Here is a 22,120-nt window from a genome sequence, read left to right as displayed (position 1 = left end):
GTTCCCCTCCCTGTGTCCATGTGTTCTCGTTGTTCAACTCCCACTTATGAGTGAGAACATGCGGTGTTTGGTTTTCTGTTCCTGTGTTAGTTTGCTGAGGATGATGGTTTCCAGCTTCTTCCATGTCCCTGCAGAGGACATGAACTCATCCTTTTTTATGGCTGCAATTTTATTTTTGTAGAGATGAGGTCTCACTATGTTGGCTAGGCTGGTCTCAAAGTCCTGGGTTCAAGTGATCGTTCTGCCTCAGCCTCCCAAAGTGCATAGATTACAGGCATGAGCCACCGCGCTTGGCTATATTGTACCTTTCAATTGAGTTATGTGCATGGTTTACTAAAACTCTCTAGCCCTGAATTGATTCCCCAAGGATTGGAGCAAAGTGGGTGGGGGCGTGAGTCAGCTAGAAGTCACCTGGAATAGAGATCCAGGAGCTGAAGTGTATTAGGTCAGAAAAGTTAAAGAATGAGCTCCCTCAAAAGCATAGTGACCTGTTGTTCCTGGTGATGGGACTAGATGACCATAATCCCTTAGCCTCCACACCCAGCTAATTTTTGTATTTTAGTAGAGCAGGGTTTCACCATGTTGGCCAGGCTAGTCTCGAACTCCTGACCTCAAGTGATCCACCCACCTTGGCCTCCCAAAGTCTTGGGATTACGGGCATGAGCCACTGCCCCTGGCCAGTAATAATACATTCCGTATAATAGTCACAGTAATGGTGAAAATAACAAAGCTGCTGCTGATGGCTTAGTTCTGAGTTTTAGCTACACATGGCAGCCTAGCTAGAGAGCTCACATTCCTTCCCACTGTCCTCAAAGTGGAAGCTCACAAGGCCATTTTTCTCCCCTAGGGACACGAAAATCTCTGATTAGAAACATTTATGCTACTTTTTGGATTTATTGAGCCTAATTACTCCTTTTTCTTTCTAGCTTTGTTTGTCACTGTAGGAATGAGTAACCCCAAAGAATGAAACATTACACATATAACAAGTTGTGGTGAGCATGAACCTATTTTGTTTTATTCGCTTGGGTGGTAATAGCATTGAACTCCTTTACACACCTGTACAGGCACACCTAAGATATTGTGGCTTCAGTTGCAGACCACTGCAATAAGGGGAATATCGCAGTAAAATGAGTCACACAAATTTTGTAGTTTCCCAGTGCATACAAAAACTATGTTTAGACAATACTGTAGCCTATTAAGTATGCAATAGCCTTTTGTCTAAAAAAAACCCATAGATAAGTCCGGGTGCTGTGGCTCACGACTGGAATACCAGCACTTTGGGAGGCTGAAGTGGGCAGACGACTAGGTCAAGAGTTCGAGACCAGTCTGGCTAGCATAGTGAAACCCCATCTCTACTAAAAACACAAAAATTAGCCGGGCATGGTGGTGTGCGCCTGTAGTCTCAGCTACTTGGGAGACTGAGGCAGGAGAATCACTTGAACCCAGGAAGTGGAGGTTGTAGGGAGGCGGAGGTTATGGGGAGGCTCACCACTGCACTCCAGCCTGGGCAACAGAGCAAGACTCTGTCTCAAAAAAAAACCAAAAAAAAAAAAACCGTACAGATATATACCTGAATTTAAAAATACTTTATTGCCAAGAAATGCCAGTGAGCTGGTGGAGGATTGTGCCTAGATGTTGATGGTTATTGACTGATCAGGGTGGTTGCTAAAGGTTAGGATGGCTGTGGCAGTTTCTTAAAGTAAAACAATGAGGTTTGTCGCACTGATGGAACTCTTACTTTCGTGGAAGATTTCTCTGTAGTACTGCATGCTACAGAGAAAATGGTAACATTTTACCCACAGTAGGACTTCTTTCAAAATGGGCGTCAATCCTTTCAAACCTTGCAACTGCTTTACCAAGTACTTGATACCAACTACTGTAATCTTTTTTTTTTTTTTTTTTTTTTTTGAGATGGAGTCTTGCTCTGTCGCCCGGGGTGGTTGCAGTGCTGCGATCGCGGCTCACTGCAACCTCCGCCTCTCGAGTTCAAGTGATTCTCCTGCCTCAGCCTCCTGAGCAGCTGGGACTATAGGTGCATGCCATCACCCCTGGCTAATTTTTGTAGTTTTAGTAGAGATGGGGTTTCACCATATTGGCCAGGCTGGTCTAGAATTCCTGACCTCGTGATCTGTCCTCTTCAGCCTCCCAAATTGCTGGGATTACAGGTGTGAGCCACCGCACCTGGCCTAACTACTGTAATCTTATAAATCCTTTGTTGTTATTTTATTTTATTTTGTTTTATTTTATTTATTTTATTTTATTTTATTTATTTTATTTTATTTTTTGAGATAGAGTCTCACTCTTCCACCCAGGCTGGAGTGCAGTGGTGTGATCTCTGCTCACTGCAACCTCTGCCTCCCAGGTTCAATAAACTTTCCTGCTTCAGCCTCCCGAGTAGCTGGGATTATAGACATGTACCACCATGCCCTGCTAATTTTTTTATTTTTAGTAGACACGGGGTTTCACCATGTTGGCCAGGTTGGTCTCCAACTCCTGACCTTGTGATCCGCCCGCCTCGGCCTCCCAAAGTGCTGGGATTACAGGCGTGAGCCACTGCGCCCAGCCTAATAAGGCTGTTTTCTTATCATTTGTGTGTCCACGGGAGTAGCAGTTTTAAATTTTTTCAATAGCTTTTCTTTCGCATTCACAGCTTGGCTAACTGTTTGGCACAAGAGGCCTAGCTTTTGACCTGTCTTGGTTTTCAACACGCCCTCCTCACTAAGTTTAATTATTTCTAGGTTTTTATTTAAAGTGAGAGACCTGCGACTCTTCACTTGAACACTTAGAGGCCATTGTAGTTACTAATTGTCCTAATTCCAATACTGTTTCTCAGAGAATAGGGAGGCCAGAGGAGAGGAAGAGAGAAGGGGAAACAGCCAGTCCAGTGAAGCAGTCAGAACACACACTATCATGAACCATCATGGCCACGTTTCAGCCAACACAATTACAATAGTAACATCAAAGATCGTCAGTCACACATAACCGAAACAAACATACTAAAAATGAAAAAGTTTGAAAGCAAGAATTATCAAAATGTGAACAAAGTGAGCAGATGCCATTAGAGAAATGATTCCCGTAGACTTAAAACACAGGTTGCCACAAACTTTCAATTTGTAGAAAAACACAATATCTGTACATTGCAATAAAGCAAAGCACAAAAAATGATGTATGCCTATACTTTTTTTTCTATCCACATCCACCCCCCAACGCCTTTTTTTTTTTTTTTTTGGTAGAGACCAGGTCTTGCTCTCTTGCCCAGGCTGGCCTTGAACTCCTGAGCTCAAGTGATCCTCTCACCTCAGCCTCCCAAAGTGCTAGGATTACTGGCATGAGCCACTGCACCCAGCCCCCACCCCCAACTATTTTAAAAGTCTAATTACTTTTTGATGATTGCCAACTTACCTATAGAAGTGTTCCCTTCAGCCCGGTGAGGTGACTCACCGCGGTAATTCCAGCACTTTGGGAGGCTGAGGTGGGTGGATCACAAGGTCAAGAGATCGAGACCACCCTGGCCAACATGTTGAAATCCTGTCTCTACTAAAAATACATGGTGGCGTGTGCCTGTAGTCCCAGCTACTCGGGAGACTGAGGCAGGAGAATTGCTTGAACCTGGGAGGCGGAGGTTGCAGTGAGCTAAGATCGCAGCACTGCACTCCAGCCTGGCGACAGAGTGAGACTGTCTCAGAAATATAAAAAGAAGTGTTCCTTTCATCAACCATGAATGGATCAAGACTATGAATGTTTCTGAGAAAATTATTGCTGTTAGTATGAATGTTTTTAGTGTTTAAGGGTAGCTTTGGGGCACAGAAAAAAACAAACATGTACATTTATAAGAAAAAAGGGAAAGAGCCCGGGCGCGGTGGCTCAAGCCTGTAATCCCAGCACTTTGGGAGGCCGAGACGGGCGGATCACGAGGTCAGGAGATCGAGACCATCCTGGCTAACACGGTGAAACCCCGTCTCTACTAAAAAATACAAAAAACTAGCCGGGCGAGGTGGCAGGCGCCTGTAGTCCCAGCTACTCGGGAGGCTGAGGCAGGAGAATGGCATAAACCCGGGAGGCGGAGCTTGCAGTGAGCTGAGATCCGGCCACTGTACTCCAGCCTGGGCAACAGAGCGAGACTCCGTCTCAAAAAAAAAAAAAAGAAAAAAGAAAAAAGGGAAAGAGCCACTGTAGTATACCTGTTTTGCAGATGAGGAAACTGAGGCTCTTAGAAACTATTGCCCACGCTAGTAAACGAAATGCCCAGTACCAGTCCTGGGCTGTATTTCCACTTAGTGTCTCAGAACTACCTGAACTCTATTAAAAATGCGCATTTCTGGGCTCCACTGACACACGTTGAATCAGTCTTTCTGGGGTGAAACACCGGAACCTTTATTTTTTTTGAGACAGAGTCTCGCTCTGTCACCCAGCTAGAGTGCAGTGGCGCCATCTTGGCTCACTGCAGCCTCCACCTCCCGGCTTCAAGTGATTCTCCTGCCTCAGCCTCCTGAGTAGCTGGGATTACAGGCGTGCACCACCATGGCTGGCTAATTTTTGTATTTTACTAGAGACAGGGTTTCACCATGTTGGCCAGGATGGTCTTGAACTCCTGACCTCAAGCAATCCATTCACCTTGACCTCCCAAAGTGCTGGGATTATAGGTGTGAGCTGCTGTACCTGGCCTGGAACCTTTATTTTTACCAAACTCTCCAGTGATCCTTATACTATGAGCCGCTTGGGACCCACACTCCAGTGCTTTCCTGGACCCAGACAAAAATAAGAACCTGGCATAGCCAAATTAACAGTCACAACAGGCTGGGAAGAGCATGGCATATGGGCCTCAGTAACCCATTATTGGATGGATGGATTTTAGTGCTTATTTATAAGGTGATTTGTAAACTTTCCCATATGGTCACATGTATTCAGCACAATAATACAATTAATTCCCTGGGAATGAAGTAGCTTTATCCCAAGTGTTTCCAAACAAAACTAACTGAAATGTTCCCAGGTTATAGACAGTTGCCTGCACCCAATCCATCTGTTCCAACCCAGCTGGCAGTAGAAAGGCTGGTCCTGGTTGTGAGTCTGAGCAGCTCTCTCCTCTAAAGCCCCCCGTCTGGGAACTGCAGTGCCTCCGGTTCCATTTGTCAGCTGTGTCTCTCTGAAAACTGGGGGAAGCTTCCCAATGCCTTTCTGCTCTTGGCAATGTACTGTTGATGGCATTGCCTGGAACTTCTTCGCCCTGCATTTCTGTTAGGTGCGGTGAAAGACCCTGTCGGAGACTGAAAACAAAATGTAAGGGTGATCTTAGCACTGAAGCCTGGGGGCTGCTGTGGCTGCACCTTTGGTCTATTGTGAGAGGGGAAAAAGCCAGCTCCCAGTGCTCATGTGCTGCTGAGAACATATCACAGGGTGGTGGTGAAGTTAACCTCTGCAGTCGCTCATCCCAGAAGATTCCAGAAAGAGCTGAGCTCCTAACACTTTCTTTCTTTTTTTTTTTTTTGAGATGGAGTCTTGCTCTGTTGCCCAGGCTGGAGTGCAGTGGCATGATCTCGGCTCACTACAACCTCTGCCTGCCAGGTTCAAGCGATTCTGCTGCCTCAGCCTCTCAAGTAGCTGGGATTACAGGTGCCTGCCACCATGCCCAGCTAAGTTTTGTATTTCTGATAAGATGGGGTTTCCCCATATTGGCCAGGGTGGTCTCAAACTCCTGACCTTGTGTCTGCCCGCCTTGGCCTCCTTAAGTGCTGGGATTACAGGCGTAAGCCACTGCACCTGGCCCTTTTTTTTTTTTTTTTTTTAAAGAAGAAATTGAGTCTTGCTCTGCCACCCAGGCTGGAGTGCAGTGGTACAGTCATAGCTTACTATAGCCTCAAACTCATGGGCTCAAGCAGTCCTCCAGCTTCAGCCTCCCAAGTATCTGGGACCACAGGCATGTGCCACCACGCCCAGCTAAATTTTTTATAGAGATGGGATCTTGTTATGTTACCCAGGCTGGTCTCAAACTCCTGGCCTCAAGCAGTCCTCCCGCCTTGGCCTCTCAAAGTCCTGGGACTACAGGTGCATGCCATCATGCCAGGCCTTCTATCACTTTTACCTAGGCCTGCTCACCCCAGGCTGGCACCTTCCTCAGAGGTGGGAGGTGAAGGTGGCTGCTGCTGGGCATTTGGGAGGTACAGGTGCAGACTATGTTGTGGATTCTCAGAGGACTGAGAAGCTCTCTGTCTCTCCCTAAGAGGCTTTAATAGTGTTACCAAAGTGGATCTTCAGTGTTTCTGGAACTTTCCTCTCCTTCATTTCCTTCCTTACCTAATTCCTTCTTTAAATTCCAGGACCTGGATCTTATCCTGGCTCCACACTTTTTGTCCAACAGCAAGCCCCCTGTCTTCACCCCGCTAATCTACCCTGTCTTCACTTCCCTCTTCCCACTTTATTTGCTTTCCCCATGGACCCATACTCAGGGTTTTGGGAGGATGGCAGCGGAGTATGGTGGAGGAGAGGGATTATTTAAAGTAGAAACCCAAAGTTTTTATTATAGTAAACTTTTAAAATACAAGAGAAAAATTCACCCCTAGAAAATTATTGTAAACATCTGGTTTGTTTCCCTCTGCATAGTTTAAAAACTGGATTGCCACATTTTACCTTGAGTTAGTGTCTTGATTTCATTGTTATGCTGCCTGCCCACTCCATACTGTACACTTGGAGTGTGTCCTTCTGTGGTCTAGTTATTTTCTCTTGCAGGAACGAACTTTCTGAGAAACTGTGTCGTGTTAGTCCTTTCTACTCATTAACCAAGAAATCACAGTGTTATTTTTCTTTCTCAATGTAGAGAAGTCATTCAGAATTCAAAAGAAGTTCTAAGTTTACTGCAAGAAAAAAACCCTGCCTTCAAGCCGGTTCTTGCAATTATCCAGGTAAGCTGAGAACAAAGTTCAGTCCTACTATTTTAGGATGCCTTTCAATTTAGAAAATGATTGTATGCAAAAGAACACCTGCATTTCTTGCCAAAGGGGAGAGGGCTCAGTTGGCAATGCTGTTTTCTTTGGTCTTTTGCTTCTTTGGGGTCGTGGGTGAAGTACTGCTCTGCTTCAGAGTGTCTTCTTGTGTGACTTTCCTCTCTGAGATATGAGTAGCTTTCAGAGGTCTAGGAGATAGGTACTTACATGCATTGCATTACACAGGATATATCGTGGTCCATGTGTGCTCACAAATGCTTACCAAATGTGATTTGAAGGTGCTGGGGGAAAAAGTCCCAGTTTGTTTCAGTGGAGGCAGATGCTAGATGAAACATGAGTATTTGGTAATCTTTTTACTCTATCTTTTAAAACCTGCCGTAAACTTAATGGGACAAAAGTCATTACCCTGTCAAAAGGACTTTGCATTCCACATACTTCTTTTGGCTGCAGTCCCTGGTTCTGAGCCACAGTTGGCCCCAGTTGCCATCCTGATTGGCACACTTGTGTGATGGCAGGTGCCGAGAAATAATGAGGTGAGCCAAGCCTGGAAGCAAACACAGCCCGACAGTTGGGCTACTACCGCGGGGCTTGGCACACACTTAGGGTATCAAAATAGCAGCCTCTGGTTCCATCGTGCTGCCGTGCTGCGTATTTCAGGATGACAGAGCTGTGCTCAAGTTACTTACATTCTCTGGGATCTGTATCCACATCTCATTACAAAGAAAGGCAAGTTAGAACAATAGAAAGAAAATTAGATTAGGACTCGGGCCTCCTGGGAATCTGCTGACTCCCTGCCTTTCCATCCAAAGGCAAACCATTTCAACTCCTACCTTTGGTGTTCCCATTTTTTGGCTTCTTTTTGTGATGGGGTCTTGCTCTGTTGCCTGGGCTAGAGTGCAGTGGCATAATCTTGGCTCACCACAGCCTTGACCTCCTGGGCTTAAGCAATCCTCCCACCTCAGCCTCCTGAGTAGCTAGGACTGCAGGCATGCACCATCACACCCGGCTAATTTTTGTATTTTTTGTGGAGATGGGGTTTCAGCATGTTGCCCAGGCTGGTCTCGAACTCCTGGGCTCAAGCAATCCACAGCCTCAGCCTCCCAAAGTGCTGGGATTACAGACATGAGCCACTGTGCCCAGTCAGCATCCTCATTTTTAGAGAGGGAAGCTGGCTATGTGACTATGTATGTCTTCTAATAGGAGGGATATTATTTTCCTTAAAAAAGTGATATAATTTGAAGGCCTGAAGAATTACTCTGTTAAATACTGGCCACAAGTCCCTTTTTATAAGCAGCAAGATTGTTTTTCTGCACTTTCCTTATTATCTTTGTAATTAGATCATCTGTAATCACAAAATTCATCTCTGGATTATCTTTTGTGCCTTTTCAAGCTATTTTTATGTTGTTATGTTGTTTTTACTCTCCTAAGGCAGGTGACGACAACTTGATGCAGGAAATCAACCAGAATTTGGCTGAGGAGGTGAGGACTGTTGCTTTTTAAAAACTCATTATAACTTTTAACAATACATTCTCTTATAGTGACGAATAACCTTGTGTTCCTTTTTCAGACTGGTCTGAACATCACTCACATTTGCCTCCCTCCAGATAGCAGTGAAGCCGAGGTAAGAATGGCAGAGCTCTAAACTCTTGCTGCTTCTTTCCTCTTAAGACTTGATAGGCCCATTGGCATCTCTTAGTGGTAGCTGGGACAGATCTAACCTTTGCTTGTGGCTGAATTAGAGGGAAGAGTTCACTTTTTTTCTCTAGGGTAAATGCTTCATGATATCCTTGTTCCTTGTCATTTGTATGTCTCTACCGAAGACTTGAGCTGCGACTTGTTGAGTTCAGTTGTGTTCCTTCAGCTGCTGTGGCAGCGTCATCTAGTGGAAATTGTCAGACTGAGGCAAGGAAACTAGGCCTCGGGCCACAGATCCCTGTGCCAGGGCCCAGCCCTTCTGTGGTTAGCTTTTCTTCCTATTAGCTTCATGTGATAGAAAACCTCAAATAATGGCATCTTAAATAACATACAAGTTTATTTCTCTCGCTCTCTTTTTCTTTTTTTTTGAGATGGAGTTTCACTCTTGTTGCTTAGGCTGGAGTGCCATGGTGCCATCTCGGCTCACTACAACCTCTGCCTCCCAAGTTCAAGCGATTCTCCTGCCTCAGCCCCCTGAGTAGCTGGGATTACAGGTGCGTGCCACCACGCCCGGCTAATTTTTGTATTTTTAGTAGAGACGGGGTTTCACCATTTTGGCCAGGCTGGTCTTGAACTCCTGACCTCGGGTGATCCACCCACCTCGGCCTCCCAAAATGTTGGGATTACAGGTGTGAGCCACCGTGCCCAGCTAATTTTTGTATTTTTAGTAGAGACGGGGTTTTACCATTTTGGCCAGGCTGGTCTTGAACTCCTGACCTCAGGTGATCCACCCGCCTCGGCCTCCCAAAGTATTGGGATTACAGGTGTGAGCTACTGTGCCCAGCCTAGAAGTGTATTTTTCTGGGACATGAATAAAGTTTGGAAGTAGGCAGTCCCTGGTTGATGACATCACCAAGTCGTAGGAGCTTGGGCTCCTGTCCGTCTGCTTTGCCACCTTTGTGGTTTGGTTAACAAGCACTTTGTTCTGATTGATCAGTGAGGCCCAGCAGGTCTGCTAGTCATTTTTGAGACAAAGAATGGGAATTTGTAGAGTTTGTATCTGGCCTTGTACTATGTAAACAAGGGGGCATCTGAGTCCTATGGGGAAGGGCAGTTCTTTGCAGTACACAGAGGGTAAGGGGATTTGTTAACCTTCCCTCTTTTCCAGGATCACAGGGCTCAGGTAAAGTTCACTGTCACCAACAAGAAAAAGGAAGGACAAAGACAGGCCCCTGCTGTTTTTAAAGACATTTCCTGAAAGTCACAGTTCTACATCCATTCAGTTGTCCTCTACCTAGTTGCCTGACCAACTGCAAGGGAGGCTGGGAAGTGTAGTTTTTATACCAGGAAGCCTTAGATCATTTATTAGCAAGCTGAAAATCAAGAGTTTATTAAGAAGAGAGAAAGGAAACTGTATATTGGGCGATAAGTGTTTGCCACACTTGCCATTGTAGCATGGTACAAGTATGAAGTGTTAAATATGTAACAAATACCTGTGATACCAGCAGTGACAGCATGCAAAGGAGGTTGTTGTTCATTTGCAGGATATCCACTGTCTGCAGTGGAATTTGCTTTTCTTTCTTTCTTTTTTTTTTTTGAGATGGATTCTCGCTCTGTCAGGCTGGAGTGCAGTGGTGTAATCTTGGCTCGCTGCAACCTCTACCTCTCAGGTTCAAGTCATTCTCCTGCCTTAGCCTCCCAAGTAGCTGGGATTACAGGCACCTGCCACCATGCCTGGCTAATTCTTTGTATTTTTAGTAGAGACGGGGTTTCTCCATGTTGACCAGGCTGTCTTGAACTCCTGACCTCAGGTGATGGCCTGCCTCTGCCTCTCAAAGTGCTGGGATTACAGGCGTGAGCCGCCGCGCCCAGCTGCAATTTGCTTTCTTTAGGTTGTTTTGCCACTGGTTTGTTTTGCTGTTGTTGTTTGTTTGTTTGTTTTGAGACGGAGTCTCAGTCTGTCACCCAGGCTGGAGTACAATGGCGCGATCTCCGCTCACTGCAACTTCCACCTCCCATGTTCAAGTGATTCTCCTCCCCGTTCAGCCTCCCAAAGTAGCTGGGATTACAGGCACCTGCCATTATGCCTGGCTAATTTTTGCATTTTTGTGGAGACGGAGTTTTACTATGTTGGCCAGGCTGTTCTTGAGCTGCTGACCTCAGGTGATCTGCCCTCCCTGGCCTCCCAAAGCGCTGGGATTACAGGCATGAGCCACCTCATCTGGCCTTGCCACTGGTATTGATAGCCCTTGATTTTCAATGTTGTTGTTTATAATTGACACATAATAATTGTGCATGCGTGAGGGGTACATGTGATGTTTCAGTACTTGGGTATGTTGTATAATGATTAAATCAGGTTAGTTACATTCATCACCTAGAACCTTTATCATTTCTTTGTGGTGATAGCTTTCAAGATCTTTTCTAGCTGTCTTAAAATATACAATACATTGTCATTAGCTATAGTCACCCTACTATTAATAGAACACTAGAATTTATTCCTCCTATCTAAGTGTAACTTTGTACCTACTGATTGACCAACCTCTCCCCATTTCTCCTCCTCCATCCCTCTCCAGCCTCTGGTAACCTCCATTCTGTTCTCTATTTCTATGAGATCAACTTTCCTAGATTACACATGCAAGTGACAGCCTATGGTATTTGCCTTTCTGCACCTGGCTTATTTCATTTCATGTTATGTCCTCCAGGTTCATTCATGTTGCCACAAATGACAGGATTTCGTTCCTTTTTATGGTTGAATGATATTCCGTTGTGTATACAAACCACACTTTCTTTGTCCTCCATTAATGGGTACTTGGATTGGTTCCATCTCTTGACTACTGTGAATAGTGCTGTAATAAACACGGGCATGCAGACGGCTTCTCAGCATAGTCGTTTCAGTTCCCGTGCATATATACCTAGTGGTGGGAATGGCTGGGTCATATGGTAGTTTTTTTTAAATTTTGTGAGGAATCTTCATACGATTTTCTCTAATGGCTGTATTAATCTGCATTCCCACCAACAGTGTATAAGGGCTCCCCTTTCCACATATCCTCGCCAGCATTTGTTATTGTGATTTTTGATAATAGCCATTCTAGCTTGATATCTCATTGTGGTTTTGATTTGCGTTTCCCTGATAATTGGTGGTGTTGAGTGTTTTGTCATATACCTGCAGGCCATTTGTATGTCCTTTGGGAGATGGCTGTTCACATCTTTTCCCATGAATGTTTTCAGTTTGATTTAATCCCAGTTGTGTATTTTTGCTTTCATTGCCTATTTTGTTGAGGTCCTATCCAAAAAAACTTTGTCCAGACCAATGTCATGAAGCATTTCCTCTATGTTTTCTTCTAGAAGTTTTATTGTTTGAGAGCTTATATTAAGTCTTTAATTCATTTTAAGTTGATTTTTGTAGAAGGTGAGCAACGAGGGCCTAGTTTCATTCTTCTGTGTGTGTATATCCAGTTTTCCCAGCGCTATTTATTGAAGAATCTCTCTTTCCACAATGTGTGTTCTTAGCACCTTCACCTTGACTTATTTTTTGACAAGGAATCATTTATTCCCTGTTTTTCTTTGGGAAAATTCTAATAGAGTGAATTTGTATGGTATTATATTGAAAAAGAATAAGTACCTCAATGTATTAATTAAGATTTGTATTGACATTTGTTGCTTCTACCAAATGCTTGGTACAGGTGACAATAGTTTCCTCACTTCATTCTGGTCTCTGCTTGGATATTGTGGCCTCTGACCACCCCTCCACCCATTACTCTGTTAGCCTTTTACCCCACTGAACCTTTATTTTTCTGCATATCCTTTATTCTTTCCAGTGATTTTATTATTATTATTACAATTTGGAAGGGAGGAACTTCCCTTCTCCACTAGAGTATAAGATCCATGAGGACAGTTTTGTTTATAGCTGTATTTCCTTTACTTAGAACTGATACAGAGTAGGTACTCAAACCATTTGTTGAATGAATGAAAGAATGCCAAATGAATGAAACAAAGCTTTCTTTCTGATTTTGTACCTCAAATGGTTTCCCCTGCCCCTGAACAGGTAGTGATTTTTGCTAGGCAATGAAAAAAAAAAAGGTAAACCAACCCTTCCTCAGAGCCTCTGAGTGAGATCTATAGGCAAAGATAAGTATCTTCTCACTTATGAGCAAATATTTTTGTTAAGTGAGATGAATCAGGATCTTATCTCCTGGCATGAAATAGACAGAGAGGACAAAGCATTGCTTATTTAGAAACACACCCAGACATTCATTAGCTTCCCCAAAATGTAGCTTGGTCTTTTTCCTAAATAGTGAATTATTTTAGTGTTTCCCATAAAAGGAGCCGTGCATGCTAAGAATTTTTCTAGCACAAGCCTTTGGAAAGGCTTCTTATGTGTCATTGAGGTCCAGATAACCCGAGGGCCTCTGTGACCGCTTGGACGTCATGATTAGTGAGCTGTGTTGAACACATTGTGTTTGAAGCACACAAGCTTAGCTGGGCCAGGTTGGAAGGCTTCAGATTCATGTTTCCTATCCTTCATGAAAACTGGCAGTGTGTTGGCTTAAAGTATGCTTGTTGACAGAGAAGTATCCTTTGTCTATGTAAACGTTAATAGCTGTTGAGCTTTGGTTTTGTTCTGTTTTGTCTTTTTCTGGCACAGAGTAGAGCCATAGAAAGGCAGAGAAGTCACTAAAAAAATTCAGCCAACCCTTTTAATTTTTTTTTTTTGAGCTTTATACATGTGATGAAAAGAAAAAAAATAGGCTTTTTATTATGCTTTACACCAAGTCTTCAACAAGGAGCAAAACAACAACAGCAAACTTTAACAGATGCATTTTCATGAATCCACTTTTTATATAAAGCTTCCTTTGTTGTGTCTCATTTTCACAAAACTATTTTTATTTTGGTTTTTTGTTTTTCTTTAGATTATAGATGAAATCTTAAAGATTAATGAAGATACCAGAGTACATGGCCTTGCCCTTCAGATCTCTGAGAACTTGTTTAGCAACAAAATCCTCAATGCCTTGAAACCAGAAAAAGATGTGGATGGGTAAGAAAATAAAATCAAATAATCCACCTTTATGGCTAAATCACTTTTTCTGTTGTGCCTGCTTTTATTTTTCTAAATTTCTCCTATTTATTTCAACTCTCAGTAATTAGATGAAAAAAATTCTTTTAAATATTTCAGGAGTCTGTAGGATTTTTTTTTTTTTTTGAGACGAAGTCTCACTCTGTTGCCCAGGCTAGAGCACAGTGGCGTGATCTCGGCTCACCACAAACTCCGCCTCCTGGGTTCAAGTGATTCTCCTGCCTCAGCCTCCTGAGTAGTTGGGATTACAGGCATGCGCCACCACACCTGGCTAATTTTTGTATTTTTATTGAGATGGGGTTCACCATGTTGGCCGGGATGGTCTCAATCTCCTGACCTCGTGATCCACCTGCCTCAGCCTCCCAAAATGTTGGGATTACAGGCGTGAGCCACTGTGCCTGGCCATCTGTAGGCTTTTAAAATTCTGCATGCAAAAGTTATATATTTTGGAAAATACATTAGCCCTTTTATAGTGCTTCGGTGCCATGTAATCTTATGCTATCAGATTCATTTAATAAGTTCCAGTCTGACTTATACAATCTTTAGCCAGCTCTACTCTTCTAATAGATTTTTCCTTGGTAATTCTACCAGACCAGAGAAAAAAACTTAGAAACCGGATTCCCCAGCAGTACTATATTCTGTCTTAGTCCCAGGCCAGTTGAGAAAAGCAAAATAAATACTTTTCTTAATGACACAGGTTTTATTTGAAATTTGGAGGGGAACATCATAACTATTGGGTGCTGTAATGTTGGGCTGTGATTCATGTCATAGAGTGACATAAGCTTCATAGAACAAAGGATACCGGCCGTTTCCAGTGGGGGATAAGCATGCTTCCTGGGGATTAAAAACCCCATTTTGCTCCATGGAAATATAGCAAGTATTTTGTACTGTGGCCAAAAAGAACACAATGTGTTTATGGTTATAGGTTGTAAGCAGATTTATAAACTTAGATTCCAGATCCAGTAGACCCTGCAGGGGCTGGATGGGGAGGCTGCCACCTCCCTGAGACACCCAGCAATCTTCCATTCTAGCCTTTTATCGTGACTTGAGTAGGCCCAAACACAGGCTGAAAAGGTGTCACGAACACCTCCAGCCCTGGCCAGGCAGGGTGGCTCACACCTATAATCCTAGTACTTTGGGAGGCCAAGGCAGGAGGATCACTTGATCTCAGGAGGTCAAGACCAGCTGGGCAACATAGTGAGACCTCGTCTGTATTTTTCTTTTTTCTGAGTCAGAGCCTTGCTCTGTCACCCAGGCTGGAGTGCAGTGGCACGATCTCGACTCACTGCAAGCTCCGCCTCCCAGGTTCATGCATTCTCTGGCCTCAGCCTCCCGAGTAGCTGGGACTACAGGTGCCCGCCACCACACCTGGCTAATTTTTTGTGTTTTTAGTAGAGATGGGGTTTCACCGTGTAAGCCAGAATGGTCTCAATCTCCTGACCTCATGATCCACCCGCCTCAGCCTCCCAAAGTGCTGGGATTACAGGCGTGAGCCACTGCGCCCGGCCCCTCGTCTCTATTTTTAAGTAAACAATTAAATATTTTTTTTAAAAAAACAACAACAATCTCCAGTCCTGTCGTAGACTAACTTTAAAAGGAGAAGAAGTCCTAATCAATGAGAAAACTTTCAGAACTTGAAGGTCCCAGGACATAGTTTCAAGTCTTTCATAAAAGGAGAGGAATTCATGCTGAGGCCCAGCCAGGAAACAACCAACCAACCAAACAACAACAACAGAGAGTAAAAGGAGACAACTATGAAAATGGTTCTAAATGTCTCCATTCTGTTACTAACTGGGATTGATGTGCTCAGTTTAGGCTAGATAGTTGTGGAATGTTTTGTCCTACATTTGAATAGGGAAAGGCACAGAACCCTTCAGAAGATGTGTGGTCTCTCATTTTTCCCACCGCCTCCCACCCCAACTTCTCAAGGAGATAAATATTGAGATCAAGTTGAAATCAGACCTATGCCTCAATCCCAGGTCTTACTGGGTCACTCCAGATTTATAGGATTGGTTCTGGGTTTTGAGTGAACGGCAGGACCATGCTGTTGTGTAACTCTAGGGATGCTAGTCCATTGGGGTCCGTTGAAAGGAGCTCCCTGGAGTTGTAAAGTGAAGCCCTGTATGGCCTTAGGCTGTGTCCTGGTATATTGGCAGAACCAGGACACCCAAGGTCAGGGCCAGGGTGAAGTGTTCTAAGGTACTACCTTAGAAAATGAATGACCTTTATTGCCTGCTTTCTCTTTAATTCATTTTTTATGTTTTTTTTTTTTGAGATGGAGTCTCGCTCTGTTGCCCAGGCTGGAGTGCAGTGGCATGATCTCGGCTCACTGCAACCTCTGCCTCCCAGGTTGAAGTGATCCTCCTGCCTCAGTCCCCTAGTAGCTGGGATTACAGGCACGTACCATCACGCCCAGCTAATTTTTGTATTTTTAATAGAGTCGAGGTTTCGCCATGTTGGTCAGGCTAGTCTCGAACTCCTGACCTCATGTGATCCACCTGCCTCAGCCTCCCAAAGTGCTGGTGTTACAGGCGTGAGCCACCATGCCTGGCCGTCTTTAATTCATTTTTATGTATTCTATCAAACATTGACTTGAATGTTATTTGGGGTTAATATATGTACATTACATGTGAGTGATTTTTTTGACTGGACTTTGACTTAACCTAGTCCCTTATTTTCTGATTTAGAGTAACAGACATAAACCTGGGGAAGCTGGTACGAGGGGATGCCCATGAATGTTTTGTTTCACCTGTTGCCAAAGCTGTAATTGAACTTCTTGAAAAATCAGGTAGGATGCTCCTTGAGAAATGCTGCTGTTTTCTATTTATTGGTATTCACATTTTTTTAAATAAGGATTTGTTTGGGGAAGAATTAAATTTTTTAAATTATTATTCTGATATCCTTTTAAGATGTTTCTAGAAGATTCTAATTGAACATAGAAGTGCTATTTCACTTTGACTTTATTTTTCTCATCTTTTGGGAGATACAGATGAATACCTAGAAACTTTTTCTAGTAAGACTATCTTATAAATTAAAAGAAAAATTAGTTGAGATAAATGATTAGCCCTGTTTTAAACATGCTCAGTTTCTCTCGTGAAACAGTTCAAAATAACCACAGTAAAATATGCTTCCAGTTGCAGCTTACTAAATCTGTCAATGTGTAGGCTTAGATAAGACTTACATTGAAGGCTTCAATGAGGCCAGGCACAGTGGCTCATGCCTATAATCTCAGTGCTAGGCAAGGCCAAGGTGAGAGAATCACTTCAGGGCAGGTCGAGACCAGCCTGGACAAACATAGTGAGACCTTATCTCTACAAAAAATTTAAAAATTAGCTGGGTATGGTGATGTGCACCTGTAGTCCCAGCTATGCTGGAGGCTAAGGTGGGAGGATCTCTTGAGCCCAGGAGTTTGAGGTTACAGTGAGCTATGTTTGCACCAATGCACTCTAGCCTGGGTGACATAGCAAGACCCTGCCTCAAAAAAACAAAAAAAAAAAAGAGAAAAATGAAGAAGCCAGTAGATGTAGTTTAGGGCACGGGAACCTAGGTTGGGATTTATTGGTGAGCAGCTTGCTTTTCAGTTGTCAGGACTTACTTTCCATTGTTGTCCCCTTGACTTGGCATTTTTATGTCAATGAAATAGAAATTAATATTTTCTCTTTCTTCATCGTTAAATTTAATGAGTAAATTACTACCAAGTATTTATATATTTAAGGGCTTTCTAGCTGAGAACATAAAGATTCAACTAACTGGGCAGGTGCAGTGGCTTACAGCTGTAATCCCAGTGCTTTGTGGAACCAAGGTGGGAGGACTGCTTGAGCCCAGGAGTTTGAGACTAGCTTGGGAAACATAGGGAGACTCCATCTCTACAAAAAAACAATTTTTTTTTAATTAGCCAGGTGTGGTGGCATGTGCCTGTGGTCCCAGCTACCCGGGAGGCTGAGGTAGGAGAATTGCTGGAGCCTGGGAGGTCAAGGCTGCAATGAGCTGTGATCACACCACAGCATTCCATCCTGGGCAACAAGCAAGAGCCTATCTGGAAAAAAAAAATTCAATTAACTAAATATTTTTCTCTACTCCAATTTGAATAGAAACAAGGCAAATGCCCCTTCCTACCCCTGAACATGCAACAATCAAAGAAGAATTTCAAAAATATATGGCAAAGTTTTATTAAAAGCTAACATTCAGGATATATATGCCCTTTGGGCAGTAATATTAAGCTCAAATCTATGAAATAATCCATATATAAAGTGCTTTTTCATTACATGGATGATCAAGATGAAGATTCTGAACCACTTCATCAGAAAGTACTCAAAGAAAAGAGTAAATTAGGCTGGTAAATTATAGTTATATATTGCGGAAAGAATAGGAATTGGAACCAGAAGGGTTTGAATAGATAATTTTTGCTGATTATAACACCCCACTCCTAGTTCATTGTCATTGTAGGTTGGTGCTGAAAAAGGTCAAGTTTTAAAAGGGTTTTTTGAGACAGTCTTGCTCTATTGCCCAGGCTGGAGTGCAGTGGCACCCTCTTGGCTCACTGAAACCTCCACCTCCCGGATTCCAGTGATTGTCCTGCCTCAGCCTTCCAAGAAGCTGGGATTACAGGCATGTGCCACGATGCCCAGCTAATTTTTCGTGTTTTTAGTGGAGACAGAGTTTTACCATGTTGGCCAGGCTGGTCTTGAACTCCTAACCTGGAGTGATCTGCCTGTCTCAGCCTCCCAAAGTGCTAAAATTATAGGCGTGAGCCACTGCACCTAGCCTAAAAGGGTTTTTTTTTCAAGTTAAAGTTTTGAAAGGAAAGATCTGAAGTTTTGAGTATAATATCGAATTTTCATTTGGTTAGTAGGTGTCAACCTAGATGGAAAGAAGATTTTGGTAGTAGGGGCCCATGGGTCTTTGGAAGCTGCTCTACAATGCCTGTTCCAGAGAAAAGGGTCCATGACAATGAGTTCCCAGTGGAAAACACCCCAGCTTCAAAGGAAGGTAAATTTCATGTTGGAAACATATCATCTTGAAGGCTTATGTTAGAACAGAAGAAAGTCTAGAAATGTCTAAGCTAAGCACTTAATTCAAGAAGTTAGAGGAAGGAAATTGAATAGACCCATATCCATTAAAGACATTGAATCAATCTACTCACCAAACAAACAAACAAGAAAAGGCAACAGGTGGTTTTACAAATGAGCTCTATCAAACAAAGAACAGATCATTCTAATACAATCCTTTTCTCTAGCAAATGGAAAAAGAAGGAACATGGCCTAACAGACTTTATGAGTGCCAAAACCAAACAAGGACAAGATGCTAAAGGAAAATTAACAGGCCAGTTTCAGCTGTGAATATAAATGAAATAATCATGAGCGAAATCTGAGAACACCAAATACAGCACAAGTTAGGTTTCTTTTAGGATTCCCAGGTGATTGAACATGAGAAAATCTATCACTGTAATTCACCACATTATGATTAAAAACTAAATTCTCACCATAGTAAGTACAGAACAGTCATTTGGTAAATCTAGTATTCATTATGACCTTTTGAAAGTAATTATAATTTTGATGAAAATTATTAAGAAGACCTATATAAAAGCAGAAGTATCATCTTCATGGAGAAGATGCAATGTCTTAAAGATATTAATTGTCTGCAGATTATAAACTCCTGACATATTTTTTGTAGAATTTGACAATCTGATTCTGAAATCCAGATGGAAGCATAAAGGACAGAGAGAGTCAAGACAATTTTGTGGAAAAACTAGGTGGGAGACATTCCCAACCACATGGTGTGAATTACTAAGCACTTACAGTAATTAGGATAATATGGTAGACAAACAGACTATCAGAACAGAAGAAAGTGGAAATTTATGCATATATGGAAGCTTGAGAGCAGGTACTGCAGATCAATGGGGAAAAGATTAACGATTAAAGGCCGGGCGTGGTGGCTCATGCCTGTAATCCCAGCACTTTGGGAGGCTGAGTTGGTCGAATCACTTGAGCTCAGGAGTTTCAGACCAGCCTGGCCAATATGGTGAAACACCATATCTACTAAAAATACAAAAAAATTGGCCAGGCGTGTCAGTGCAAGCTTGTAATCCCAGCTACTCAGGAAGCTGAGGCAGGAGAATCGCTTGAACCCAGGAGGCAGGGGTTGCAGTGAGCTGCGATCGTGCCACTGCACTCCAGCCTGGGTAGCAGAGTGAGACTCTGTCTCAAAAAAAAAAAAGAAAAACCAAACAAACAAAAAACTAAAACATTAACTATTCAAAATCATGCTGACTTAACTAGTTACGTATATGAGTCTAGCATAGGATTGCTAACCTGATACTACATATAAAAAAATCACTTCTATGTTAAAATACCTAAATGTGGAAAGCAAAACTGTAAAATTTATAGAAAAAAATACAGGCGTATGCATTTAAGATGTTGGCATTGGAAGGATAGCTTAAGAGACCCCAAAAGCACAGATTGCTAAAGAAAAGATACATAAATCTGACTACATCCAAATTTTTAAAAACCCCGAAGTTTTTCTTTCTGAAAAGAAGTTCTTAAAAAAGTGAAAAGACAGCTATAGTGTAGAAGATATTTACAACAAACGTTTAGCCAGCAATTAGTATTTTATAAAAGATTCCTACAAATCAGTGAGACAAAGACAATCTGTTAGAAAAACGGACACACGACAGGCCACTAACAGATGAGGAATCTGAGGTTTAAAAGACACGTGAAAAGCTGTCTGGTTTCCTACTGTTTTTGCTCACCAGTCATATTGGCAGTAGGTAAAAAGTGCCAGTTAGACATATTGACAAATGTCTGGAGCCCTGGGAATTCATATATTGCTGGCAGGAGTTTAAATTTGAAATAGGCATTTTGGAAAGCAGTTTAATGGAGTTTCAGCTACTCTTTGACCCAGGAATTTTACTCTAAATATATATCATACGGATGGGCACGGTAGCTCACCCCTGTAATTCCAGCACTTTGGGAGGCTGAGGTGTGCAGACCACCTGAGGTCAGGGATTCAAGACCAGCCTGATCAACATGGAGAAACCCCATCTCTACTAAATATACAAAATTAGCCAGATGTGGTGGTGCATGTGTGTAATCCCAGCTATTTGGGAGGCTGAGGCAGGAGAATCGCTTGAATCTGGGAGGCAGAGGTTGCAGTGAGCCGAGATCACGCCATTGCACTCCAGCCTGGGCAACAAGAGCGAAACTCCATCTCAAAATATAATAATAATAATAATAAAAAGTATATATGTAAACATCATAGACAAAACTTGCCCATATATATACAAAGGTGTGTTTACAAATGGTCAGAGCAGCATGTTTACAGTGCAAAAAGTTTTGTTTGTTTGTTTAAGACAGAGGGGCGGTGGTGATTCTGTGGGTCTTGGCCCCTTTCTGCTGTCAGGGCTGAGTTGGCTCCCTGAGTTGATGAAAGCAGTATCCAGCCAGGTGCAAGGGAGGCGGGGGCAGGATTTCGCCTTTACTGATGGGCAGGCCACAGGTCCCCTGTAGAACGGTGACTCTTGAATATTGAGAGGACGGTATCCCTCCCTGAGCGTCTTCTGGAGCTTGATGACCACTAGGGAGTGTATCAGAGTCACGTGCACCAAATATGTTACCGGTGGCAGCTATTCAAGTTATCCCGAGTTCGTGCTGGTGTACCCGTACAGGTCTGCAGCAACTTCAGCTCTTGCCTCCTCAGAAGAAAGAATTGGACTGAGGGCCATAAGATAGAAGGAGAGACTGAGGCAATTTTCAGAGCAGGATGGAAAGTCTAGCAAAAAGCTCTAGAACAGTAAGGAAGGGAAAGAAGGAAAGTACAACTTGGAAGAGGGCCAAGCAGGCAACTTGCAAAACCAAGTACACCGCAGCAAGTCTTTAAACAGTGACTTAAATGCCCATCAGCGTGAATGGATAAATCCGTATAGTTGCACGTAGAGTATGCATAGACATATGTTCCTAAAACAGAATGATATACAAGCAGTGAAAATTAATAAACTAGAGCTGTAGATAGCAACATGTTTTTTTATTTTGTTTTTTGTTTGTTTGTTTGTTTGAGATAAAGCCTCACTCTATCCCCCAGGCTGGAGTGCAGTGGCACGATCTCGGCTCACTGCAACCTCTGTCTCTTGGGTTCAAGTGATTCTTCTGCCTCAGCCTCCTGAGTAGCTGGGACTACAGGTGTGCGCCACCATGCCCAGCTAATTTTTGTATTTTTAGTAGAGACGGGGTTTCCCCATGTTGGCCAGGCTGGTCTGGAACTCCTGACCCCAGGTGATCCGCCCACCTCGACCTCCCAAAGTGCTGAGATTACAGGCATGAGCCACCGTGCCCAGGCCAGAAGAATTTTTAAAACACTGTTCAGTGAACAAAGACCCAATCTGCAGAAGGATGTATTTCATATAACACCATTTATATATGTCTGAAAGCAACACAGCATATATATATGTAATCTAATACATACATGCATATACTATGTA

General features: G+C 43.0%; 1 protein-coding gene across 11 annotated transcripts in view; it reads left to right on the top strand.

Annotated features, from left to right (window-relative positions):
* The window catches only part of MTHFD1L (methylenetetrahydrofolate dehydrogenase (NADP+ dependent) 1 like), a 233,814-nt gene that overhangs the window by 3,700 nt on the left and 207,994 nt on the right, over positions 1–22,120 (top strand). For 5 of the 11 annotated variants that reach the window (XR_003119016.1, XM_025382470.1, XM_025382472.1 and 2 more), the window contains exons 2-7: positions 6,812–6,896; positions 8,367–8,417; positions 8,506–8,559; positions 13,484–13,608; positions 16,335–16,435; positions 18,500–18,636. Coding sequence is in view for 10 of the 11 variants with exons in the window: in XM_025382470.1 (XP_025238255.1) it covers positions 6,812–6,896; positions 8,367–8,417; positions 8,506–8,559; positions 13,484–13,608; positions 16,335–16,435; positions 18,500–18,636 (553 nt within the window). In the remaining variant the exon portion in view is untranslated. Of the gene's footprint in view, positions 1–6,811; positions 6,897–8,366; positions 8,418–8,505; positions 8,560–13,483; positions 13,609–16,334; positions 16,436–18,496; positions 18,637–22,120 lie in introns of all 11 variants that reach the window. The other 6 variants (XM_025382469.1, XM_025382471.1, XM_025382474.1 and 3 more) reach the window with 2 other exon arrangements.

Source organism: Theropithecus gelada, chromosome 4, assembly GCF_003255815.1.
Source record: "Theropithecus gelada isolate Dixy chromosome 4, Tgel_1.0, whole genome shotgun sequence".
NCBI lineage: Eukaryota > Metazoa > Chordata > Mammalia > Primates > Cercopithecidae > Theropithecus > Theropithecus gelada.
This window is presented reverse-complemented; position numbering and strand designations above follow the sequence as displayed.